The sequence below is a fragment of the Oncorhynchus kisutch genome, linkage group LG6, assembly GCF_002021735.2.
Source record: "Oncorhynchus kisutch isolate 150728-3 linkage group LG6, Okis_V2, whole genome shotgun sequence".
Taxonomy (NCBI): Eukaryota; Metazoa; Chordata; class Actinopteri; order Salmoniformes; family Salmonidae; genus Oncorhynchus; species Oncorhynchus kisutch.
Genome location: NC_034179.2, coordinates 74,685,793 through 74,705,353, shown reverse-complemented (window position 1 = coordinate 74,705,353; position 19,561 = coordinate 74,685,793). Strand labels below are relative to the sequence as shown.

The following is a 19,561-nucleotide window of genomic DNA, read 5'->3' as shown; positions in this document are numbered from 1 at the left end:
TTATGATATTGTTCGGCAGGGTAAGACGTGATACTACACGTCCTCCAATTCATAGGATATTGTACCACAGTTATTCCATTCATAACATAACATATCATACTTACTGGAGGGGAACAAATTTAGATCCCAAATCCTATGAATTGCCCTGAGGCCAAGTTGTTGTGGTACAGGTGGTAGAGCACCTGCCTCTGCACCACACAGGATCTGGGGATCGTGCCCCCTGTCAGTTTTCCTCTCTCTTACTCTCTTGCTACATTGGTGGCAGGCAGCAATGGGATCATTCCGGAGGTTTCTAGGGCGCTGGTTTGCAGACGGTGCTCTGTGCGAATGGACAAGTCTCGAAGGGAGAGAATACTGAAACACTGTTTATGTGAGTGGTTCTACTGCCTCTATCACAGGCCCAGGGTTTTGTGGTACATCACTTGCCCTCTGCACTTCTGGATCTTGGGGTCAAGCCCCACGGTCAGCTGTTCTTCACACTAAACATCATGTCAGCGGTCATGATGGTAAGAACAATAATATACAATTTATTGCTGTCTGGCAGATGTAAATAAGAACAGAAATTAGATGGAACTTTTCAAGTATGTTTATTGACAAATGAGTCTCTGTCATAGCTTATTTTGGGAAAGAGGCCTCCTAGGATGATGTAAGATGTGGGTAATAATGATATCCATGCAACATGTAAAGAGCAACGCCTAATGTTGAATCTAATCTCAGCATTACAAATTTTACAGGCGCAAAGAGATTTTGTAAAATGTTCTCTCATTTGTACCAAATTGGGGGCGGGACAAAAAACATCTATAATCCTAAACACAAATAGCCTATTATATAATATTATGACAAAAATTCACGAGAATGGCTATATAATCAACGATTATAGTAATTGTGTTGCCAACTCACGCGCAAGTGGAGCAAAGATGTGCTTTATTGACCTTTAAAGACTCGCCATGCTTAAACCTACATTGAAACAATTATTGGTAGTCAGCTGCAACACCCGTGCCCTACATTGCACGGTTTACAGTTGCAACCGTATCATCAACAGAAGACTATTCTGTATTTCCTTATCCAAATACATTTAAATGTGTTACAATATTCTGGGGTTTGTTCAAGCCCTGAAGTTCATCACTTCATCTCATTAATTACATTTAATAACCGCAGGCTTCAAGGCTTACCTGATGTACAGATGAAATATGCTTGAAAAATCAAAAATATTTCCCAAACGATATGCATTCTTCATTCATTCCAAGTTAATTTTGCAAAAGCTTAAATATATTAATTGTAAAGTTTGAGTTCTTAACGATGACAAACTTTGATGAGGCATTTTCCCCAATCCGTCAACGATCCAAGGTGTCACTTTCAGAGTGGGGCGCGCTCTGCCAAAATGGTATGCCAAAAGAACGCGCGTCAAAAACCACTACCGCTCAAAACACGTTGTAATGTGAGCAATAAAAAATATATATTCTATAATTACGACACGATGCCGTCGTTCGCTTCGCCATTGAATGTGTTTGAAGACCGAGTACGAACTAAAGCTACATGACTGGCTATCTTTGAGTGGACTCAACTTGTCACTGCGTGCCGCAGACCATCACCATGGGCAGACTGGTCTCGTGGACTAGACGTAGCATAGTAAACGTAAGTACGAAACACTCAAATTAGTACAATACTTTATGTTTGGTATGCTTATATAAGATAGTAGGTTACTTAAGGCAAAAACGAAAGGAAAGTGGTTGGCCGTGGTGGTTGAGTGACATAACGCAAAAGTCTAGCAACTCATAGGTTACATGGTCAAATCTTATCACAGACAGCTTTTGCATTTGAGCTAATTAGCAACTACTTACTTATTTTTAGGTACTTTGCAACTACTTAGTAGCGGTGCATGGGTAATATTACTGAGGAAGCCAAGGCAGTACAAAAGCCATATTACGTGAAAATTGCGTTGTTTGCTTTATAAGCTATTCGTTCATACGCCACCGTGATATACAATAAGGCAGTGACAAGAAAAAGACAACAGTCACACAGTGGCGGAAATAATTTCAAATACACATATGTTAGTTTCGTCACAAAACCGGAGAGCAACATCTGTCCAGTGAAGTCCACAGAGAAAATATAGCATGTAACAAGCAGTTATGTGACCTGCAGCATGGTCAAGCGTGTTAATGTTTTCAACAGTTTACTAAACAACTACTGATTTAGACCACAGAGTTACACCAAGCACCATTTCAATTTAAACATTGTCAAATCAACAAGGCTATATACAGTGGGGCAAAAAAGTATTTAGTCAGCTACCAATTGTGCAAGTTCTCCCACTTAAAAAGATGAGAGAGTCCTGTAATTTGCATCATAGGTACACTTCAACTATGACAGACAAAATTAGAAAAAAAATCCAGGGGGATTTTTTCAAGTTGAGTCCACTCAAAGATAAATTTATGAATTTATTTGCAAATTATGGTGGAAAATAAGTATTTGTTCACCTACAAACAAGCAAGATTTCTGGCTCTCACAGACCTGTAACTTCTTCTTTATGAGGCTCCTCTGTCCTCCACTCGTTACCTGTATTAATGGCACCTGTTTGAACTTGTTATCAGTATAAAAGACACAACCTCAAACAGTCACACTCCAAACTCATACAAATTGTAATTTGTAACATATCATACAACATGGATGATGGACATCCACAAATGAATACATACCATACGAAAGGAAACATATCATACCAAATGTAGTGTCTCGGATTTCCGTATAAAATAATACGAAATACTCTGAGACCATGTTGCCATGAGACAGTGACATGCCAGCAAGGTGTGAAAAAAGAATGACGATCAGTCAATAGATAAGCTACTCTGAATCTGTATTCTTTACTTTTATTAATTCATGTAGTAATGCATCTTAACAGGAAGGGCATGTAGCCTACGTTTTGGCAGTTTGTAATGTATTGCCAAATGGCCATATTTATGAGGCTACAACTTTTAATTTGTGTGATTAAATCTGTGCTTATGATACCCACAAACCATGACAGGCCTACACAATACAACAATATAACTTAACCCCTACCTACCTACCTAGCCCATAATATTGGGAAAAATGTAGATACATGTGGATACATTTCATAATTTCCCACATAGCTAGAAAATAAGTTCAATGCAAATTAATGGATAATGTTAACACTTAGAGACATCTGGTGGTTGTATTTAGCTAGTACATCTCCAGGAAAAATGTTTGCCAGTAGACTATACTGTACATAGTCCCACTGTAACACCTATAGGGCTTGGATATAATTGAGTTGAGAAAACAATTATTGTTGGGACCCTATAATTGGTAGTCAGCTTTCCACTGGATCAGGTGTTGGACTAAGGGTTAGGCCTATACTGTATGACAGACTGGAGTTTGGGGCCACTGGCAACTATGGGTTCCTATGAGAACTCATGTTGCCACTAATGTCAATACTAATATTCTAACTGCAGGCTAGTAATTCAATAGCCATTTCATTGTTACATATGAAATTCACTTATTTTCTTGCCTGCGCTTGATAGCCGCCTCAATCTCCCTGAGGATTTCCCCCTTATTGTTTCTCATGTTTGCAGATGCCTTTTCTAGAAGGTGATACATCTTCCCTACAATGTAAGACAGTACGAATGTGGTGTACTCAACCATCTCCTTCTTTATTTCCTCCTCACCTAGAGACGTGATAAGAAACATCAGGATCAGACACATCAAGCAAAGAAAGGATACACAAAGAGAAGGAAAGCATAGAATGAGATGACCTTTATAATTCTACATATTGAAGAGGGGCATGTATATGATGGTGGGGTCACTCGGTTGCACTCAGACACGTAGCAGTCCTTTGGATGGTCTTTTTCATTTGTCACACTGTCGCGTTTTTTTAATAGTCCCTGGAGTGCATCACATTCTGTGGGTGGAGAAGGTATTATTGTGCGCCCCAAATGGCACCCTACTCCCTATAGTGCTTTACTTTAGACCGAGAACCTGGGACTCTGTTCAGAAGTAGTGCACTACATAGGGGAATACTGTGCCATTTCGGATGAAGACTTGAATGTGGCCGAACCATCTAGGCCGCGGGTGTCACATTTGGATAGAAATATAGTATAATACGTCAAAAGAGATTTCTAAGTGGGAATTAAGGGTAGATTTGCCTCAAATATGTCCACTGCGCTGAACATCACATCTCCAAACACCAGTTCATTTTCAAGCTCTCTGGCTCCAGTGTAATGTGTGTATTGGTTTAATTTGGTTTGTCTGGAAAGTGGACAGATGGAATATTCCTATAGTAATGCTACTCTCACAAATACCACTAGTACAACAAGTATGACCAATCTATCTTATCATCACTGTCATCATCAGCAGCATCACAAACAATCATAGTTGTGACTGGATACAGAACCAGATACAGTGCCATTCTTTGTCTCCGAGTTCTGGGGGACACAGGATAGCGCTGGGATAAATATATTCCAAATTATTTTTGTTCCAGATGACAAATAATATTTATTATTTTTCTCCTTTCATTTATTCTAATTGTTTCTCTCCCTCTGTACCAATCTAAGAGCACAGAGTAATACCTTTAATCCAGTCGGTTGTGATCTCCTTTTCATCTGCCAAAGCACATCCCAATATATCTGTAATTAGTGACATCACCATTGAAGAACATACATATTTATCACAGGTGTTCATGTATCTGTTACATAGTATTTATAACAGGGCCAACACTAACTATAACACGTAAAAGTGCAACATACTGTATCTATGTATGATCTATTAGAGATGGGCACCAATATGGAAAATCTATCGATCATTTAGATTTTTCGATACGATTTTGACATCGGTTTACAAAAAAAACCATTGCAAATGCTCGCTAATTGCCACCTGGGCCAGGAGTGAATGTTCTAGGAGCGTAAACCTACGGTGCACAGACCATTTGGGGAGCAGGTACTCAAACCAAAAAATCTGCAACCGCGGTCACAGACTAGTTGAACAAACCTGACTGATTATTTAGTTACATAGAAGCAATAGATGGCCACATCGTAAGAGCTAATTAAATGACACATATTTAATACACATTTAACGACAACTCTGGGACAGGGGTACATTCGGCCCTCCATGTCATCCGTCTCCTCGAGTTTCTTTTTTGTGAAGAAAAAGGAGGGTGGTTTGCGTCCGTGCATTGATTATCGAGGTCTCAATTCCATCACTGTGGGTTTTAGCTACCCACTACCTCTTATTGCTACGGCGGTGGAATCATTTCACGAGGCGCGGTTCTTCAAGAAACTGGACCTCAGGAGCACGTATAATCTAGTGCGTATTCGGGAGGGAGATGAGTGGAAAACGGCGTTTAGTACCACATCTGGCCATTAGGAATACCTCGTCATGCCATATGGGTTAAAGAATGCTCCAGCCATCTTTCAATCCTTCGTCGACGAGATTCTCAGGGACCTGCACGGACAGGGTGTGGTGGTGTATAATGACGATATTTTGATCTACTCCGCTACACGCACCGCGCATGTGTCTCTGGTGCGCAAGGTTCTTGGGTGACTGCTGGAGCATGACCTATACGTGAAGGCGGAGAAATGTGAGTTTTCCAAACGAGCCGTTTCCTTCCTGGGTTATCGCATTTCCACCTCGGGGGTGGTGATGGAGTGTGACCGCGTCAAGGCCGTGCGTAATTGGACGACTCCGACCACGGTAAAGGTGGTGCAGCGGTTCTTAGGGTTTGCCAATTACTACCTGAATTACTACCTGAAGGTGTGGAGACACTGGCTCGAGGGGGCTAAGCACCCTTTCCTCATCTGGACTGACCACCGTAACCTGGAGTATATCCGAGCAGCTAGGAGACTGAATCCTCGTCAGGCAAGGTGGGCCATGTATTTCACCAGATTTAGATTCACGATCTTGTATAGACCAGGTTCCCTTAACACTAAGGCCGACGCACTGTCCCGTCTCTATGACACCGAGGACCGGTCCATTGATCCTACTCCTATCATTCCGGCGGCTAGGCTGGTGGCACCGGTAGTATGGGAGGTGTACACGGACATCGAGCGGGCGCTAAAGGGGGAACCTGTGCCTCCACAGTGCCCGGAGGGTCGTAGGTACGTGCCGCTCGCTGTTCGTGATCAATTGATTTGGTGGGCTCATACTCTACCCTCGTTGGGTCACCCGGGGAATTCAAGGACAGTGCGGGGTCTTAGGGGGAAGTACTGGTGGCCCACCTTAGTTAAGGACGTGCGATTCTATGTCTCCTCCTGTTCAGTGTGCGCCCAGAGCAAGGCTCCTAGGCACTTGCCACGAGGGAAGTTACAACCCCTCCCCGTTGCACAACGGCCGTGGTCACATCTATCGGTGGACTTTCTCACTGATCTTCCCCTGTCTCAGGGAGACACGACGATCCTGGTCGTTGTGGATCGGTTCTCTAAGTCCTGCCGTCTTATCCCGTTGCCCGGTCTCCCTACGGCCCTAAAGACTGCGGAGGCTCTGTTCACCTACGTCTTCCGGCACTACAGGGTGCCCGAGGACATCGTTTCTGATCGGGGTCCCCAGTTCACATCCCGAGTGTGGAACGTCTGGGGGTCTCGGTCAGCCTGACCTCGGGGTATCACCCGGAGAGTAATGGGCAGGTGGAGAGAGTGAACCAGGGGGTGGGTAGGTTTCTGCGGCCGTATTGCCAGGACCGGACGGGGGAGTGGGCGAGATACGTCCCCTGGGCTGAAATGGCCCAGAACTCACTACGCCACTCCTCTACCAACATGTCACCGTTTCAGTGCATGTTGGGGTACCAGCCGGTTCTGGCACCATGGCATCAGAGCCGAGGCTCCTGCGGTGGAGTGGGTGCAGCGCTCTAAGGAGACCTGGAGGGCCGTCCAGGAATCACTACGTCAGGAGAGTGGACGGCAGAAGAAGAGCGCTGACCGTCACCGCAGTGAGGCCCCCGTGTTCGCACCGGGGGACAGGGTCTGGCTCTCAACCCGAGGAGCACCGGTTTGAGTGTGTCAAGAACTGCAATGCTGCTGGATTTTTCACGCTCAACAGTTTCCTGTGTGTATCAAGAATGGTCCACCACCCAAAGGCCATCTAGCCTTGACAAAACTGTGGGACACTTTCACCACCTTGTAGAGTCCATGCCCAGACAAATTGAGGCTGCTCTGAGGTCAAAAGGGGGTGCAACTGTGGATAAACAATGACAAAATTATTACTGAGCATAGGAATTAATACAGGATGCATTTGTATTTATTATGGATCCCCATTAGTTCCTGCCAAGGCAGCAGGTACTCTTCCTGGGGTCTAGCAAAATGTTAAAAACATGCCATTACATTTCACACCCATTAGGTGTGTGCCCTCAGGCCACTACTCTATTACCACACATATCTACAAACCAAAATCCATGTGTACATGTGTGTGTATATAGTGCGTACGTTATCATGTGTGTGTGTGTATGAGTGTGTCTGTGCCTCTGTGTGTCTCTTCACAGTCCCCGCTGTTCCATAAGGTGTATTTTTATGTTTTTGTAATGTGATTTTACTGCTTGTCTATGGTGCTGACCTCTTTCATGACCCCGGCTGCTGTGAAGACACCCTAGACGTCTGTGAGAGAGAAAGCCCTCCACCTCCACTCTGTCGGTTAACCAACCCTGGACCTCTCCAAAGCCTACACTGGGTCCCTTTATGGTCTCAATCGTTTTGTCTGGACGACAGGCAACTTCTTTGAACAGGGAAGATGTGTGTGTGTGTGTGTGTGTGTGTGGGTGGGTGTGTGTGTGAGTGCAATGATAATTGTAGGTTATAACGTGCTATCAAAATCAATGCATTTCCTTACTGCTAAATACATATTTAAGATTTCTTTCCCGGAACCTACTTGCTCTCTACTTGTGTTCTAATGTATATATTTACTGTACGATAATACACAGTATCTGTCTGTGCTTACCAGGTGGACTCAGACACCACACGCACATACAGGAGGCAGTCCAGCAGGTCATCCATGCCCATCTGATGAAGACACGAGCATGGCCACTGCAGCCCTTTGTCCACCTGCTGAACCGAGCAGTGCTATGTGTGACACGCTCTGATTGTTTCAATATGAAAAGATAATCAACAAAGAACTCCAAACCATCATGAAGGTTGTGTTCTTTACACTTGGAAACCTCTTACTCATGTGACTGTCTACATTTAATTCAGTTTCACACTGTTAAGTTGAATACATTTCATGCAGTTCATGTTGCTGCCATGAGAGGAGGAGAAATCCAGGGGTATCTGACAATTTGATCCACATACCGGTTCACAGTTGATGTCATTCCTCAACCATTCTAGAATGTTATGTTTCTTCTTCACAACATACTTCTCCCCTACAACTAGAGTGAGACTTCTGAAATGTCTGCTGAAATTAACAACACAAATTCTTATTATCAAAGGAGGCAATAATTAACAACAAATGTGTCATTGTACAAATGATCAGACTCTTAACGTTTTGTGAATTTCTTGAATGTTTCTCCGTGATTTTTCTAAGTAATTGATTGCAAAATGGACATCATGCGTAGGCGTACAAGGTTTCAAAACAGAACTGACAGTGAAAGTATGCCTCCAGTATGCCATATACTTTATGACATGTAGGCCTAATGTACACTACATGACCAAAAGTATGTGGACACTCGTCAAACATCTCATTCCAAAATCATGGGCATTATTATGGAGTTGGTCTCCCGTTTGCTGCTATGACAGCCTCCACTCTTCTGGGAAGAGCATTAGTGAGGTCAGGCATAGATGTTGGGCGATTAGGCCTGGCTTGCAGTCAGCGTTCCAATTAATTCCAAAGGTGTTCGATGGGGTTAAGGTCATGGCTCTGTGCAGGCCAGTCAAGTTCTTCCTCACCGATCGCGACAAACCATTTCTGTATGGACCTCGCTTTGTGCACAAGGGCATTGTCATACTGAAACAGGAAAGGGCATTCCCTAAACTGTTGCCACAAATTTGGAGGCCCAGAATCATCTAGAATGTCATTGTAAGCTGTAGCGTTAAGATTTCCCTTCACAGGAGCTAATGGGCCTAGAACAAACCATGAAAAACAGTCCCAGACCATTATTCCTCTTCCACCAAACTTTACAGTTGGCACTATACATTCAGGCAGGTAGCGTTCTCCTAGCATCTGGCAAATCCTGACTCGTCTGACGGACTGTCAGATGGTGAAGCGTGATTCATTACGCCAATGGCGGCAAGCTTTACACCACTCCAGCCGACGCTTGGCATTGCACATTGTGATCTTAGGCTTGTGTGCGGCTGCTCGGGCCATGAAACCCATTTCATGAAGCTCCCGACAAAACTGTTTTTGTGATGACATTGATTCCAGAGGCGGTTTGGAACTCTGTAGTTATTGTTGCAACCAAGGACAGACAATTTTTACTCTCTACGTGCTTCAGCACTCGGGGGTCCCGTTCTGTGAGCTTGTGTGGCCTACCACTTCGCAGCTGAGCCATTGTTGCTCCTAGACGTTTCCACTTCACAATAACAGCACTTACAGTTGACTGGGGCAGCGTTAGCATGGCAGAAATTTGACAAACTATCTTGTTGGAAAGGTGGCATCCTATGACGGTGTCACGATATAAGTCACTGAGCTCTTCAGTAAGGCCATTCTACTGCCAATGTGTCTATGGAGATTGCATGGCTGTGTGTTTAGACACCTGTCACCAATGTGTGTGCCTGAAATAGCTGAATCCACTCATTTCAAGGTGTGTCCACATACTTTTTTTTATATATAGTGTATGTTGTAAAGCAGGTTTGTGGGTGGGAATCCACTAAACAAATTATAGTACATTCCTATTTTCCTCCTTCTTATACAGATTATTTGATCAGGTTGAATTTTCTAAATTATTTTGGAACAATGCTTTGAAACAAAGTACAGTATTCAAATACATTTTTTGATTTACTATCCACTGTCTGTTATAGATTAAAAACTCGGCCAAAGGTCAATAACCTCAAAGATCCATTAAGATGGTGCCTAATACTTGTATGTTTGAGACATTTGATTTATGAGATTTCTGTTGATTTGTATTTGGCGCCCTGCAATTTCATTGGCTGTTGGCGAGGGGTTCCGCTAGACAGGTTTAAACCACAAGAACAGACTATTAGTTTGCAGTGTTCATTTCATAGCGGTACTTCTGGACCGAGCCTCGCGAGAGTTTGGTGTCAGAAACTTTTGAAGACTGGGATCACGTCATTATCTTTACTAACCACAAGAGGGCAATATGTCCTTTAGTTCGTTTTTTAGGTACCACCCTTATTTATTGAAGTCCTCTATATAGGCTGGGCAGAGTTTATTGAATCGATGTTAATGATTGGGTATGACTATGGATTTTAGGGTGAACATAGATGGTCAGTAATAGGTATTGACTGTGCAGTTATAGTTTATTGGCCTGTTCTCCTTATATCTGGTTGAATTACAGGAGTCATCAGAGCAGGGATGTAACTATACCAGCGACGTGCCCCAGTACCTGTGCGTTAGAGATGACGACGATAGCTCTAACGTACAGATAGATACTGGTGTACCGTTCGACCTTATTCAAAAACTCTCATGATCTTATAGAAGGATAGTTTCAGCTCAACTGCGACGTTATGGTATGTAAACTTAGTGTATCACCTTTTATGTTGTTTTGCAAAACATGGGCCTACCACCCCCAGAACTTCCATTTAAATTCAGTACTTTCAATGTGTAGGCCATAAACAAAGCGTTGCATCGGGGGTGCATTTGCCATTGCGTAAAATGCTCATAACATTGTTACGTCATAATTGAAGAGGTTTAAAACTGAACAGAAAAACTGGTTGGATCAGTCTTATCTTCGTTGTTGACTGGACGACCTAGTGTTAATCATTGGATGATTCTCTTATTTTATAAGGAAAATACATGGAGAGTAAAGTATCTGAGGTATGTTACTTTATTTTCAATGCTGTGGTTATTGTAAATGAGAAGAAGAATCATTATACAGATTTTACAGCAGGATAACATCCAATTGTATTAATTTATGTGGGTTAAAAGGTAGCCTATAGGCTGTCATTGACCAAAACATTTAAGTAATAGACCAGTTATGGGCTACTGTAAAGATAGGCTAGATGTAGCATGTAGGCCAACTTTCTAATGACTTCAGGGGGTCAAAGGTTATGACCCTTAGGTTGGGTGCAAGCAAAGATGATCAATTATATTGACAAGATAGTTGAGTGGCCACTCTAACAATGGAAATACATATCCTGGAAGGCAGGCGGGAGGGGGTGAGATCAGGTATGACCATTCAAGCCAAGGAGAGGGCAGATGCATGTGTGAACAACAGGCACAACTCCAATATAAAGTCGATTTTTTCCAAAGTTGCTGAAATGCCACGAGTGTCCGCTTATATCAGTGCATTCCAAACAACCTAACCATTACGAAACTTCTATTCGATCAAATAATCATCACGCAGAAAATTACCGATGACATTTTTCGTTGTTCAAGTTCAATACTCTCATTGACCTCCATACAAATTCTTCACTTCGTGGTCTTATTTTCGCTGACAAATTTTGGGTAAAGTAAACCCTCGCTTTGCCTCTTCCTCTCTGGTGAAAGAGTTGCAATAGGTCAAAGGATATAACCTCGCCTTCACTATAGATAAGATGAGACCAACGAGATGGCTAAAGGTGAGGCATGTACAGTTCTTTCTGATGTCTTTCAGAGGTCAAAAGTGATGACCTCACCCTCATAGATATTGGAATCACAGCCTCTTGAGGACCCTATCAATATTGCTGATGACATGCAGGATGAAGTCAGGTACGTAATTTACACAAATTATCCATTCACACATAGGTCAAAGGTCTACATTATGGCTAGGTCCCAGTGATCATAGAGAGATTATTTTCCTCTGCACAGATATGAAACAGATCAGCCTGATACGGGGAGCCTGGCCCAATTCTTTGCTGATCAAGAAATAGCCAGCCCAACTCAGTCAATAGCGGCTGAACCGGATGCAGAGATGCAGGAGGCGGATCTGAAGTCAGCTGACCCAACCCAGTCACTAGAGGCTGAAATAGAAAGTGAGATGCAGGCTGATCTAGAGACAGCTGGCCCATCCCATGTACAGGAGCCACACCAGACTTCTCTACTCAACTCTGGAGACCTGGAACTAGAGGTGAGGACTGTAGTCACCTCTCAATCTAATCTACTAGTTGCATTGTGTGTGTGTGTGTTTGGGAGGACAGAGTACTAGAGTCGATTGAATTCCAGCCTAACTGTACTTCCTGTCGTCCCCAGGATACTGATGTGACCTTCACCACCACGCCCACGGCCCCCCAGGCTGCAAAGTCCCAGGACAGCCTGGTCAGGCTGCAAAGAAGCTCCCCAGACCTCTCCACCTTTGTGCAGGACATGACTGACAAGTATGTTGCTCTGTGGCTTTCCTATTCTTCCCTTGACTGTTTGATTGTATTATACATCTTTTAGATGCCCAGCCCAACTGGGCTTCCTAGATATGTTCCCCATTAGAAAAGTTATCTTTTATTTACTTTTCAGACACTGGAATCTGTTGAGTGAGAATATGCGTGCCAAGGTGAGTTAAAGTCAGTTCCTGTCTGCTTGGTTAGTTAAATGGTGAGTAATCACATGGCTCTAAGTCTTTATATCAGTACAGTGTCTAACTTCTCTATATGTTCATTGCAGTTAACCAGAGATGAGTTTACTGCCAAGTGCATGGACATTGTCACATGGGTGAAGAAGATCAAATCGACAGTTGTGGTTCCAGCCCTTGACCTCACCATGCAGATAGAGCTGACTGAGTTGCCAGGCTCTCCTGGTTCAGGAAGTGAGGAGGCAGTAACTTCTCTTTCCCGCACTGTGAGATTAAGTTGTACTCAAGGCCCCAGCAGGAGCACCAGCTCTAAAACTTCCTGTAGCATGCGGACACCCACACTTTTCCCCTCCACTCACAGGTAAGCACCACTATCCACTTCCCTCCAAGAAGTTCTACCCTCACACATTACTCCCATACCCCTCACCATGTGTACCAATAACCAGCCCCACTTAGTGAGAGATACTGCTTAGATGGATACAAGCGCTCTAAAATGTTTATTGGTTTACTCCCTTTTCAGTAGTAATAATAATGAGGTTGAGTCCAAAACGCCATGGACATTTTTGTTACTATGTCTCTGTTGTGTGCATTCTCTAGGTCCATGACCTCTTTGCTGAGTGAAGAGGACGATGAAGACTTGATCCCTGGAGAGTTCACATATCTCTCTACACCTGAGGGGGACAATAGAGAGGTGAAGGACAGACCCTGCTCAGAACCACTCAGGTCTGTGTTTGGCCTGTCTCAGAGCTGTGTTTTCAATCAAATGGTCCACAGTGGAGCATGTAGGTCGCTGAGTGAGATTGTACTGCCGTCCAGCCGAAGTAGGCAGAGGAAGATCATGCCCATCATCGTCTCTGCAGACACCCGGTTGGTAATGGAAATTGTGGAGGTGGTGATGAAAGTCATCAACTCCAGGCTAGCTCAGCTAATGCTACATGTGGGTTGTGATCAGGGAACTGAAGGTCATGGCAGCAACTCAGCAAGCATTCGGTTTGCTCAAGAGATGCTGAGCATGGCAATTGCATCAATGTATGCCCACGCCATGGCGCATATTGCGCACGGAAGCAAGTCCAGCAGTCGCCAGTCCAACAAGTCTCCGCTTGAATTAGAAGGGGAGCTTGAAGCCATATTGGGTCCTCTGGCTGGACAGGTAATAGTCACCATCATTAATAGTATCCTCAGGACTAAAGACAATGGAAGAACTGAGCAGGAACGGACCACCCCTTTGAGTTACTTCCTTACTGCGGTTTCTGCTGAAATTCAAAGCATGGTAGTTCAAATATCTGCAAGTAGACAGTCCTCCAGGCAGTCAATCAGAGACCACTTGTTGAATATCTCCAAGGGCAAGATCGTGAAAGCCGTTCAAATTAAAATGTCACAACTCTATGGCGAGTCTACCAATGAAAGCTGCATATCAGCAACTCCAACAATCCAGAGCCTGTCCATGTGCTCATCCAAAGAATCCCTTTGTGATTGGACCTCATACGACGTGCATCCAGCTAAGTTCCTGTCTAGCAACAGAATTACAGCATTGTCGAATGATGTTGTGGATGTTGTGTTTGGTGATGTTCTTTATCATCTTGGACTTTTGGACAGCCAAACACATTTAAATCCACAGAGCACCGGCTCCAGCTCATCAATAGACATCAGCGGTCTTGCTGGGGAGATGGTCAGACAAGTCTCCGTAAAACTCCAGCCCTTTGTTTCTGAGAGCAGTCTGGAGGCCATGTCCATGACTCACGACTCACCATCTCTGCCCATCTCAGACTCTGACTTGAAGTTCTTGTGCTCTCACTCAGTGTTTGCTGTGGCAACTGCCTGCCAAGCAATTCAAAATGAGCTTGAGATTGAGATGAGTCTCAACCCAGCCACAGAGGCCGGCTCCCAGGGTAACCTTGCTGCCAGAGACCTGGTATCTTCTCTGTCACAGAGTCTTGAGGACATAGATGTTTCTCACATCATTCAGGGCCTTAAGGAGGAAGATGTGACATTTGCCAATCTGAACAAAACCCCTTCAAGCGACACTAATAGATTAGAGGAAATCTTATCTGCCCATATTTCCCCTGAAAGTATTGCAGCGGCATCGGTTGATCTTTTTGATGGCGTATTAGGAGACTTGCATGAGGCATTTGAGGCAAATAAGGTCTCAGCAGCCACAAAATCTGGTCGCAAAAAGTTCTGGGTGGAAGTACATTCAAGTTCACGAAACCTGTACACCAATGTGCTGGACAAACTAAATAAGTGGTTCAGTTTACACCATCTCACTGAGGAAAAAGACGTCCCTCTGAATACCAAGCTCTCTGCAACTGGACCACTCCCAACTGAGGCCTGTTTGGAGGTATCTCCTGTGCAAAAGACCAGTATTAACAGTTCAGGTATGTCCTTCAGGTCTCTGAGTGATATCTCAGACAACCAGACAACCCTCAACACATGCACTAAAGAGGTCATCAAAAAGGTTGCCTCAGTTCTGAAGGTTGAGGCTTCTAAGGAAGACTGTTCTTCTTCCGTTGGAGGGAGGACATTAAATGTGTTCTTGGAGTTCAGCCAGAAGTTGGATGCTCTCATCTCAAAGTTGGAGGACCTCCCCATTTCAGGTGAGATTTCCTCGCTCACACAGCCACAAAGTGCAGTCAGCAGCAGCAGGACCTCTAATATTTCCATCCGGAGTATTCTAAGTATGGAGTTCCACACAAAGGCTAACCAAATCGTGAGTGAGGCCATCTTTGGAGCTGCAATTGTTTTCATTGCTCGCAAGGCAAACCATTTGGAGCTACTGAATATGCCTGCTACCTATTCACAACACCTGTTTGCAGCAGCTTCGGACATTGTGAACATTATTGTGGAAGACCTAGAGAGAGAGACCATGGATACAGAGTCCCACCTCATACCTAAAATAGTTTTTGATGAGTTCCTGGATGTGGCTCACAACATCTACTACCGAGTGAGGGATAGGCTGAAGGTCTTCTTCTCCATGTCCTCAGTGCCAGCCTCCAAAACCAAAGATATGGTGGATTCCATACCTGTGGAGAAACATGGATACTTTGAGGCCTCTGACACTGCTCATGACCCGGAGCGACCTCAATCTGTCAGGAGTGAGAAGATGTTGACAAAAGACAGTTTAGCCAATGTTGAAAGGTCTAAATCCCTTGCGTCTCAGGGTGACGCGTCAACAGAAAATCAAGACTTTGACACCTTCACATTGACACCCACCAAGAGCATGTCAGTGTTGAGTGATCACAGTTTGAAAGGAGATTTTTCTCTCTTGAGTGAAAGTTGCCAACCACTTTTGGCTCTCCAAGACTCAACAGTGCCAGTCACTAAGCAGAGTTTCACCAAATCTGCTAAGAACACCCTCAGCCAGATCCTAAATGTGATCAAGTGCAGAGTGGTTGCCTCGAATAATTCATCTGTTGGAAAGAAGACAACTGACATGTTGGACTCTCTTCTTGAGAGCCTTGACCAGTTGACTGCAGATGAGATAAAGGGGACAGCGTCCCACAGCTTGATCACAATAGATGTGCCAGAATCACTGTCTAAGCAATCCTTGACAAAATACTTGTCAACTCATGAGAGGAACCAGGATTCTTCCCCTGCAGAGCTTGTATGTCAACCATCATGTCTGATACCAACATCCATATCTGACACCAACATTATATTGCAAACTATAATGGAAACGCTGGTGACGGACGAATCAAGGAAGACTTCAGCAGAGGAAAACCTTGAGAGGCTCGTCTCCATTGAAACCATTCAAGGTGTGTCAGACGACCTCATCACAAAGGTCCATGGTCTCATTCAGGAGATCACAATAAGCCGGCAACTTCAATCCATGGCTGGCCACAGGAGCTTCTCTGAACCGGCATTGCCAAAGCCAGCCCTGAAAAAGCTGTCAAGGAATGATGCCTCTGAGCTCGCCTACAGCTTTGCCGAAAATTCTGTTAGGACTCTCCTGGGGCAGTGTTTAAATGTGTCACTCGTTTCCACCGGAGTAAGGCAGACGATGGATCAGGTCACTAAGATAATGACCAACACAGTGATGGACACCCTGACTGATGTGTCCAAGCCCACAGTGAAGTCAGAGGATGGTAAGTTAAATTGCCATTTTAACTCTGTAGAGGAATCTTTTGTAACGTGCTCAATAGATTGTTTCTTATGGTGTACAGTTTACTGACTTCAACTGTGCCTAATGTATCGTCTCTACTTCTCCTAGAATTAGTTTCCAGGTTAGTCCAACCAGATGAATTCCCCACCAGGAGCCTTAACCCAGCTGATGGCAACGCTGAGGTGGCGCCTCGCTCTGCAGGAGGGGAAAAGAATAGCAAGAAGTGGCGTTTCCTTTTCAAAATGCCTAACATCCCGAAGATCAGGATCAAGGTAGGGAGCTTTGTGTTTTGGAATTGCCTCTAAGTTAGGGCTGCGATTTAATTATCCCACAGCCAGTGGGCTTATGAGATATTGTGAGGGCTCTAATGTCAGGATATATTTTGTCAACAGGTGTTCAAGAGAAAAGGACAATCCAAGAAGCACCCTGAACTGGAAGCGCTGCCAACAAAACGTTTCAGTGATATGTCACTGAGTGAGTAATAAGCATTGATTATGTCATTTTAATTCATCACCATGTGACCAGTTTGTAACGACCTTGGCAAGAGTGAACAAAGATACAGTACCAGTCAAAAGTTTGGACACACCTACTCATTCAAGGGTTTTTCTCCAGTTTTTACTATTTTCTACATAGTACAATAACACATATAGAATCATGTTGTAACCAAAAAAGTGTTAAACAAATCAGACTATATGTATATTTGAGATTCTTCAAATTAGCTGTTTATGACAGCATTGCACACTTTTGGTTTCAGAGGTTCCTTCCGCTTCCCCGCCCACGGAGGACCTGATACCTGCACCTACTGCACAGGATCCCCAGTCCCGTAAATGCCCCTTCCTGGTTAGGGTGTTTCGGGCCCTCTCTCGAGCCATCACCAGCCCCTTCAGAGGAGCTTCAGGGAAGAAGCACTAGATAAGTGCCTGATTTTAATAAACATTACTGCATTTATTTTTGTGTCTACAGCAGCTGTATGTGCAAAATAACAAGATTAGTACTTGTTATTAGTACTTTATAGTGGTAGACTTTTTATGGTCATTGATTGTGGAATACTGATAAAGACAATATATTGCCTCTTATAGGGATACCTTGCCTTCAGTGTGGCATGCCCATATTCCAAATGTCAAATAGGGAATCCCCAGCTACCCACCTCTAAGACTCCTGAGACGCACTGATAATTCTCACAGTATCCCACTCATCCCACTCCTATCTTATTGTCTATGGCTGGTTTAACAACAGTACTTCATCATTCGTTTTTACATCTGGATCGCTTAGAATTAACAGGGTGAGGCCTCATACGTTTGATGCACACGATGATTGTAGTAGGTGTGGGGGAGCACATGGGCCAAGACTGAGTGACGAAACTATATGTCTAAATAATGGGAATTCCTCGAACAGTGTGGCTTTTCCGAAGGGTATACAGCACATCCTACCATCATTTACATGGGTCACTCTCAACACCAAAGCTTCACCCTTCACATGTCTTTCTCCATCATGGAATTTCACTCAATTTTTACCCCTGTTGATCATATCTTTGGTCTGCATGTTTGAGTGGAACATGGATTATTTGTTTGTGTGTAATATAGGACATCAAAGGCTTTGCTCGTGGTATTTTAGTCTTAATAGGGAAAAGAGTGTAAAATATGTCAACAATAAGGATGTAGACTTCAAACCAGGTAACTGAAATCAAATAGCAAGCCATTTCTTACATTCATAGAATTGTCTATATTAGAACTCACATTGACATTAGCATTTTGACAGATGACATTGACTGATGAGTTCAGAGAGCACTGAAAGTTGTTCGACGGAGGGCTCAGCTCGGGATTCTAATAATGTAATATTGTCCACACGACCCTGAGCCCACAGCACTTTGATGGAGAACATTGTTGAATCATGAATATGCCTCCCTCTGACGGTGACACAGGCATCCGCCCCCTAACCCTGCACATACCATCTGGGACCAACCCTCATATTCTATTCAGCAGTAGTCAACAGCTTATATTGGTGCTGCTTCATCATCTGTGAAGACAGGGTAAATGACTGACACACGCCTCCCAACAAACACACCGGCAGACACGTACACTCCCCCCTGGACAGTGATTCACTATTAATAATATTCTCAGCGTGAGGCAAAGTAAATGATTATTCCCATCTCCCTAACAAATGGAAGGGATAGAAGGAAAAACAGCATCGCCCCATGAGGTCAATCAGCCAATGGTCCAGGATGAAGAGAAGAGTAATGGTGCTGTGAGGTATACAGTGACGGTCTGTGGATGATGTGTCTCATACAATATGGATGAAACCTTATGTTTTCCATCACTGTCAGATGTGCTTTGCTGCTGTCATCTGCCAGCGATTTAGTTCCTAAACTGCCCTATTTAGAATTCTATATTCGAGGGCCACCGTCAATTGAAACATTGAATGTACAAAATGGCAAATATGAGTCACCCGCATTGCTCATCGGTGTTAGTAATTAGTTACTTGCACCAGTTCCCAGGGCAAGAGCAAGTGGTTTGGAAACGGATTAACTCACCCTACTGTGTGTGTGTCTGTCTGTGTGTGTGTATCTGTGTGTGTGTGTGTGTCTGTCTGTGAGTGTGTGTGTGGATCACACAGGATCTAACCCCTCCCTTCCCTCCTCATCTCATTTCCAAAAGAAAATGTAATCTCACCCAGATACACAACCCCCTGTGAAGATCATCCAACCTAACCAACCTCCATTATCCAATCAGACACAACCGTGGAGGAGCAATCTGCCGCTAATTCAGTGGGCGGGAAAGGAACCCTACGGGGAGGGGCTACTCTGTCTCCCCACTTCCACCCCCTCTCACACCCATGTTTTTTAATCAGGTGGTATTTCACTGGGCAATGTGAATGGTAAA

At 44.0% G+C, this 19,561-nt stretch overlaps 2 protein-coding genes across 3 annotated transcripts in view; one reads left to right on the top strand and one right to left on the bottom strand.

Annotated features, from left to right (window-relative positions):
• The window catches only part of LOC109898558 (carbonic anhydrase-related protein 10-like), a 29,303-nt gene extending 27,699 nt beyond the window's left edge, over window positions 1–1,604 (bottom strand). Inside the window, exon 1 of one of the 2 annotated variants that reach the window (XM_020493571.2) lies at window positions 1,173–1,604. In XM_020493571.2, coding sequence (XP_020349160.2) covers window positions 1,173–1,230 — 58 coding nt within the window. In that variant the 5' untranslated portion in view covers window positions 1,231–1,604. The remainder of the gene's footprint in view (window positions 1–1,172) is intronic. The other variant, XM_031827522.1, reaches the window with a different exon arrangement.
• A 9,431-nt stretch (window positions 1,605–11,035) lies between these two features.
• Window positions 11,036–17,630, top strand: LOC109897338 (uncharacterized). Its single transcript, XM_031827521.1, has 9 exons — window positions 11,036–11,790; window positions 11,890–12,148; window positions 12,271–12,395; window positions 12,529–12,565; window positions 12,676–12,944; window positions 13,181–16,665; window positions 16,791–16,954; window positions 17,075–17,156; window positions 17,437–17,630. Exons 1-9 carry the CDS (start codon window positions 11,774–11,776, stop codon window positions 17,592–17,594), a joined length of 4,596 nt encoding a protein of 1,531 aa, XP_031683381.1. The 5' UTR covers window positions 11,036–11,773; the 3' UTR covers window positions 17,595–17,630.
• The last annotated feature ends 1,931 nt before the right edge of the window (window positions 17,631–19,561 follow it).